At 38.6% G+C, this 7,601-nt stretch overlaps 1 protein-coding gene across 1 annotated transcript in view; it reads left to right on the forward strand.

Annotated features, from left to right (window-relative positions):
• LOC111872155 overlaps positions 1 to 7,601 on the forward strand; it is an 80,225-nt gene that overhangs the window by 26,861 nt on the left and 45,763 nt on the right. Inside the window, exons 11-13 of the mRNA XM_023865744.2 lie at positions 295 to 458; positions 3,569 to 3,663; positions 5,971 to 6,106. Coding sequence (XP_023721512.1) covers positions 295 to 458; positions 3,569 to 3,663; positions 5,971 to 6,106 — 395 coding nt within the window. The remainder of the gene's footprint in view (positions 1 to 294; positions 459 to 3,568; positions 3,664 to 5,970; positions 6,107 to 7,601) is intronic.

The following is a 7,601-nucleotide window of genomic DNA, read 5'->3' on the forward strand; positions in this document are numbered from 1 at the left end:
AGTGTAGTCATGGACACGTTATAGTATTGTAAATTGATCAGTCCAATTTTGTGAAACTTGTAATGAACATAATGCTCTCCAGTTCTCTAATTCCATAATTCATTTACAAATTAAGGTACTGGATAGTAGGAACGTGTAATGTATATTTATCTTCATCTGACTAATGCATTTCCTTACCACCATTTCCCCCTTTCAGTTCCTGCCCTCCAGGTTTCATGCGGTGAGCAGTCAGTTCAGTTAAATCATTTGCAGATTTACTAACTCATACGTCTCACTTGTTTCGTTTTATTTCAGTTTGAACGCTTCTTTATTCCATTGTGCCACTTTCCATTAAGCAAAAGTGTGGTTTCCCTCGTGGAAAGTGTATATAGAAAGGTTTCTGAAGGGAAGTTTCTTGTTAAAACATGTCTCATCGTAGCAGATGGAATTCTCAAGAGGAAAATTGAGGAAGCATCTGTGTGAGTATTACATTTCCAAGCACTGATAAATAAATATACCATTTTCTAGCGTACTTTTCTTAATTTGAAAAAATACAAGTTCTTGGAAGAACTAATCATCTAGTTTCCTTTGATGCAACAGAGATTGCATAAAAAACGGCACCTTTGACAATTCTTTTGTTGTTGCTTGTGTGTCTGATGCCATGGGAGTGTGTTTACAAAGCTTTTGCCTAGCAGCGATGGGAGCGATACACATACAGACACAAAGACACAAGTAAAGTAAGCTAACAACAGAGGAATTGTTGGAGGTGGTGTTTTCTGAGCAGTCTGGCAGTGGCTGTATGGAGAGGACAGCTGTCTGCTCAGGACCACAGTTAGCAATCAGTTGCAGCACACAGAAACCCATTGGTTGGAAGACGGAGCTGTTGAATATCAATGACCTCCACATTGCTTCTCTGACAGCATTATCCCAGTTTACAGGTGTCATGTCACATGTACATTTATATGGTGTTGCAACTGTTTTTTNAAATTAATAACTGGAGGTGTAGGAAGTGTGACATTTTCTACACCATTTTCTGTAGTATCTATAAGACTGAAAAATTCAAGGTCTGCTTAATTCCCTGCTGTCCTGTGGCGGAAGGCTTTTGACATTGGAATTATCTTCCCATATTTGTGTGTGCGTTTTTGTCTTCTGTAGTAAATCATTAACTGGTAGGAATGAGACTGGAAATAAGGAGGATGTGAAAAGGCTAAAATCTAGAACATCCAGGTCTGTAATATATACAGACTGTGCCACTTAAAACACAACACAGGCAGCAGTCACATACTGCAGTACAGAAATTAAATTGGAAACTGTTTCACATATGTAATGGATCATTCTATTTTTCATCATGATATGTGAGTTGATATAACCCTGGTTGCTAGGCTATTGCTGTTGCCAGTTGCGCAGAACACTGTAGGTTTGAGCATAGTGTATTCACAAGCAGAATGCATGTTCATTTTTGGTTCCTCCAGGCTTTATGAATAGACTATTTCTCTCAGGAATCCTGACACAGAAAAAAGTCAGGTGGTGTGGGATTTGGAGATTGAGGCCATGCCCAATGATGCAGTCACCAAAGAACTCTTGCAGTAAAGTACTTGTTGTGTTCACAGTACTAGTGGCTCCATCATGCCAAAACCAGCAAACCCTTTCATTTTATTCCACCACGGAAATGGGTTAGGTCAGAAGATTGTGACCATGTGCTGCCTTAAGTGTCACCCAAAAAAAACCAGTGGCTGTAGAATTCACACGTGAAACACTACAAATATGCACACATGAGCTGTCACTGAATACAGGGGAGCATCATGCACTGTGGAGTCAGTTGTTTTGACTGTTCATCTAACCACTCAGGTGGCACCACACTTCATCTGGGGTAGGAGGGGATTTTGAAACACCTGAAGTTCTTCATCTACAAGTGAATGAAACCGAGGGGAATGTTTAATTGTTGAAGCTGTATCCCACTGATGTGGCTCAGTGAATGATAGATAGAGGTACAGCCCTAATTTTAACCATTTGATCACTCAGTGAGAACTTGTTAGAGGCAATGCCGGTAGGTGTGATGGTCTTCTCAAATATTTCCAAGGTGACTGGATTAGTGTTTCAGCATCACATGTGGAGTGTGCCACCTGTCAACTGTTCTATGCCAGACATGTTGCTTGTCATAAACACATCCTGTTTTCTAAAATGTTACCAGCAGGTCAGAGTTGTCTTGTTTGGTACTTCCTTATCAGGGGAGACATTGCTGAATGCTTCATCAAGAAGAGCAGAAGGGTTTGATGCAGAGCAGTGTTCAAGAATGAAATCAAGTTTTGCTCGTAAATACATTGTGCTTACACCTGCAGAGCTGGTGCGCAGCTCGTGCACCATGGCAACCAGGGTGACATTGACTCGAGTGTTACTGCAAAATTTTCAAGAGTCCATTACATGGGGGAAACAGTTCGTGACTTCATTTCTGTACCATAATATGTGACTCTTGAATGGGTTCTGTTTTAAATGGCACAACTTGTATTGAGCACTCTGGTAAATCATATTGTCAGCTGTGTGTGTGAATGACTAAAGTCAATGTTCAGATTGGTAATTGGTCTTATTAACCACCTACAGGTCATAACTACAATTAATTATTACACTACTGCTGCTTTACACAATTTATAAACACTCCACCCTAATCTCTTCAGTCTATCTGCACTAGTCTTCACGGGTTTATAACAGGGGAACTAATCTCACTGAATCGCACACTCCAAATATTACACAATAAAATCTTCTAATCGCACGTTATATCTTCACAGGCTGAATTTCTGTACTCCTTGGGCTTACTGCTTGCTTGCTTGCTTGTTCACGTGCTTCTGCCTCTAGTATTACTCATAACTTGTAACTTCTCTAGTCCTCCAGCTTACTGCTATCCTCTTGTTTGCATGCTTGTGCCACTACTACTCACTCATATCTGACCTGAACAAATTCTGTCACATATTTATATAGCTGCAGAACAGATATAGACCTACAATAAACACACATCATGTGATCACTATCTAGTCAATTTATTGGCGCATTGGTCAGATCTACAGAAAACACAGCTTCCTCTGTTGTTACATGTTGGACTGCATTTACAGAGCTGTTGCCTGGCAACGTATTGTTATAATCCTTTACAATATTTATCAAAGTTCTTGAAATTAAGTGTCTCAATAAGTGAAGTAATATATAGCATGATAGTACATGAAAAGATCTAATCTTGGATGAGAAAATAATAATAGAATTGATCTTAGATGAATAGAGTGGTAAGCTGAGGTCTGAATTTGTATGGCTTTGGATAGTGTCCAGCTGTAGGCTCTTTTGAACATGGTAATGAAACTTAAGCTTCCTGTAAGAGGAGAGAATAGTTTGAATAGTTGAATGTCAGTTGCTTCTCAGAAGACACACTCCTCCATGAGGTTCGTTATAGAGGCAGTGTGTATTGTTGAAATGTTACATAGATGTAAGCACATATGTTACATGGAAACCGATCTTTGTTGGAATTATGTTCATGTGTCTTGGAGTTGCACTCTAGCAGCGTTCTGCATTATCAGACACACATATGAAATTGAAATAATGTTTTCAGGTGCTACAAGCCTCGCAAGTTGCTGTATGATGTTATTCCAAGACTTAGCCACTACATGAAGTTCCTTGAAAGAGATGCATATAGAATTTTAGAGGGTAAGCTAGTACATAAATACACTTACTCATTTTGTATATCATTGTAATCTTCACCATCCACCCACAGAGTTGGGCCACTGGATTAACCCATTTTAGTCTTGGCTGTCTCACCATTCTGATGTCCTTTTGAGCGAGTCCAAGTTGCCATGGAACTTAACATTTCTATCATGAGTTTGTGGTCTTCCATTTGGGGGACATGGAGCCCTTTGTTTATGTATGTGTGAAGTTGATAACATTCATAACTGTAAATATTTTGATCACTCTTTCTGTGGAACACATTTCCAAGTATGTGTTCATGCCAGAAATCTGAGGTTGGCAAGCAGTATGTAGTACCAGTACAGTGGTCTGCTGTGAAGAAAAAAAATGATTGAAAATGTAATTATTAAATCAACGGTATTGCTAAAATCAAAATTCTTTAAAGTGTGTAAATGTTTTCATGTTGTGACATGATGCCTGAGAGCTGGAATAGATGGGTCAGAGAAGTGCTACAATAACGCCCATTACTAGGCAACGGCTCTGTAAAGAAATTTCCAGCAACAAATATCCACACAACAATACAGGAATTGTTTGAAGTGGTGTCTTCTATGCAGTCCATGCCAAAGTTGTGTAGGGAGACCAGTGGGACCAGGACTGCTGTCAGTTGTTAGGGCTCGTTTGCCTGCCAGTGAGGACAGGAACCATTGAAGACGGAAGCAGTAAAGGAAATCCCTATTGTTAGAAGCCACTACCAAGCAAAGAGTATATGAAGACAGCAGTTATATGCTGCTGTTGTTATTTCTAGAATGTGCAGACTAGTAAGAATGTTATAATATTTGTAGTTGCAAGTTATAAGCATTCAATAAATCCAGACTCTGTATCTGGACACTGATGTATGAAAGTGTGTATGCGTGCCCGCCCGCCCGCCTGCCCGCACATGTGGGCATGCCAGAAACCAGTGTATTTTTCTTAACTGTTTCTGTTTTAAATGTAAGTTATTTTGTATAAGATCCTAACCTGTATTTATGAACTGGTCCCAGTACACTTTTAAGAATGATATAAAATATTGAATTTTTGAAGCCTTTATATCAGTTAAACAGAAACCTTGCAAAATGTTTGGTTGTGTACTGATATCAGAATTGCCAGTGGGGCTCGTTTTGCTCATCTGTCATAAGTTTTGTTTTTGTGGGTATGGAACCAAAACAAAATTTAAATAAATGGTAACACTGTTTGAGTAAATGAAAACTGTCTCATACCTGGGTTGTAATGTTTTGTTTGAAGGAAACAAACTCATGGTCACAATTACTGTGACTTTTGAAGAATGCCCTTGTTCCACATGTGATCCAAAAAACATCAAAATTGAAATTGTGCAAATCATTGTCTCATCTCACCCTCCTTTATGTCAATGAAATTTGGGCAGTGAGGCTAGACAAAATTTTGGTTATGGAGTCTTTGTGACAAACACCTCTCAACGTCAGAAGAAATTATGAAAGTGTAAAAGAGCTCAAAGAGAATGCAGGGGAAGAAAGTCTTTATACATACTGAAGTATCTGCCTTCAACTCATCCACCAAATGGAAGACCACAAACTTGTAACAGTTTTTAAAATACCACCCAACAGGAAGAGAGTGAGTGACACGAACACCATTTACAGGAGTGCTCAAAGGAATGCTAAGACCATAACACACCAAAACAAATGGTCTGACTTTGTGATTGTTTGATAACAAGAAAAAAAAGTTGAGCTATGGTTTCCATTTATGTAGGTTGTCCAGAAAGTAAAGACTTTGGTGATTAAAAAAATAGATGGATAAAATTAAAATAATTTATTTTGTATTATTTCTACAGAACTGAAATCATTTTTCTACATAATCTCCATCAAGATTCAGGAACTCGTCATATTGTGTGATGAGTTTCTGTATGCCTGTGTCATAGAAATCTGCTTCCTGTCCACTGAAGCAATCTTTAATCATCTTCTTCACTTTCTCATCGTTACCCACACATATGCCGCCAAAATACTGCATCAAGTGTGTGAACAAGTGAAAATCACATGTAGCCAGTTTCAAACTGTAGGAAGGATGTAAAAAAGTTCCAGGCAAACTCCCTGTGCAAGTGCTATGTGCAAATAATTTTTACTTTCTGGACAACCCTTGTATATTAAAGTAATGTGTGTGTAGGTACATGAATTTGTTCAGAATAAATTTGTAAAAGTTTTGGTGTCCTGGAGCTCCAAATTCAGCATCTGCTTGTGTGACTGTACACCCATATAATGTGAAAATTATAATCTATTGAGCTTCATGTCCACTATGATATTGTAATTTGTTGTTTTGTTTCAGTTATACTGAGGAATGGCTGGAACAAGGAAGAGCAAGAAAGTGGTGAAAGTGCTCCTTTGACTGACAGAATTAAAGTTGATCTGTCTTCTTGGAATTCTGTCCCAGACATTGATGAGTACTACGGTGAAAATTTTCGGTATGTGAACACTTGTGTAGAGTAGAAATATTTCTGGACTTTGGATATATAAATCATCACCAAATGTTGCTGTCAAGTAGTAGCACTTCTGTTTTGTGTGTGATAGGCACTGGGTTCAACTCTCAGTCTTGGAGACTGGATACAGTGATGTCTCCTCCCCCTGGTAGTCCCTTGAGGCAAATGTCTAGATAGTGCCACAGTTTAGGTTGCAGCCACTTCCACATCTTTTCCATTCCTGTATTTATTTGTCACCCTGTCATTCAGGGCTACCATAGTCTGAATTACCAGAAGTGTCATTAAGTAAAAGATAAATACAGTAAAACTTGGTTATAGCAACATCGGTTTCTGCGACACCTTGTCTATTGCGTCAAATATTCAATGGTACGAACTAATTCCTCATAAAGCAACTGTTTTTATACCTTGCTTAGTACGACATGCCCAAATGCATCAACCTCGTATGTAACGTCATTTTCATTCCTGAATTTCTCTGATATCATGGGAAAGTTCGATGTGTCTGCCCACCCTCACTTTCTCTACTTGCTGATGTGACTGTCCTGGAAGAATACGACCGCAGGCTGCAAGAGGAGCGTGGGTTTTATGTGAAAACAAGGGTGTGGGGTGGGACTGCGTGAATAGTGCAAGAGGACGCGGCAGGTTGTTAACTGCATTCCTTTCCTAGAATCTCGTCTAACAGGACCTCACATTGTCTACTTACCCTATAGTGTTCCTGCCTAAACCCAGAGAAGTGCAGTAGCGAAAACATGGCAATGAAAAGGAAAGTTTTAAGCATTGAAGAGAAAGTTAAAGTGATTCGTGAAATAGAAAATGGAAGGAAAAACGCTGATGTATGCCGCGAATTTGGTTTGGTGAATTCTACAATAAAAACGATATGGAGAATCTATATTAATTCCACGTTAATGTTACGTTAGTCTGTACTTAACTACGTATTTCACTAAAAAATTGCAACATTTTAACTCGGTTTTTGGTAGATTTTTATGTGACTAACATAAGGCTACTGTAGAAGTGCCCATTTCGGTTACGACATTCGTTTATAACGACACTATTTTTAGGTCCCTTTGATGACGTTATAACCAAGTTCTACTGTATGTTCTCAATCTTCTTAAGCAGCACCCCACAAAGACAAATTGGGAAGTGGTGGTATAACTCCAGTCATTATCAACCAGTTATAAATTTAATAAAGAACAATGCTGTTTTTGATGTATGAGGGGCTACCCAAAAGAAACCGAACTTATTTTTTTTTAAACTTATTTATTCAAATTTTAAGCACAAACCTTCAATCCCCTTCAAAGTACTCTCCACTTACACTAATACACTTGTCTAGTCTTTTATTCCATTTCTCAAAACGTTGTCTAAATTCATCTTTTGAGATGCTTGACAGCGCCTCCGTCGTTTTTTCCTTCACCTCAGCAACATCAGCAAAACGCTTTCCTTTCATGTCTCTTTTGATTCGAGGAAACAAAAAAAAAAAAAAAGT

Source organism: Cryptotermes secundus, unplaced genomic scaffold (genome assembly GCF_002891405.2).
Source record: "Cryptotermes secundus unplaced genomic scaffold, Csec_1.0 scaffold574, whole genome shotgun sequence".
Classification (NCBI taxonomy): Eukaryota; Metazoa; Arthropoda; class Insecta; order Blattodea; family Kalotermitidae; genus Cryptotermes; species Cryptotermes secundus.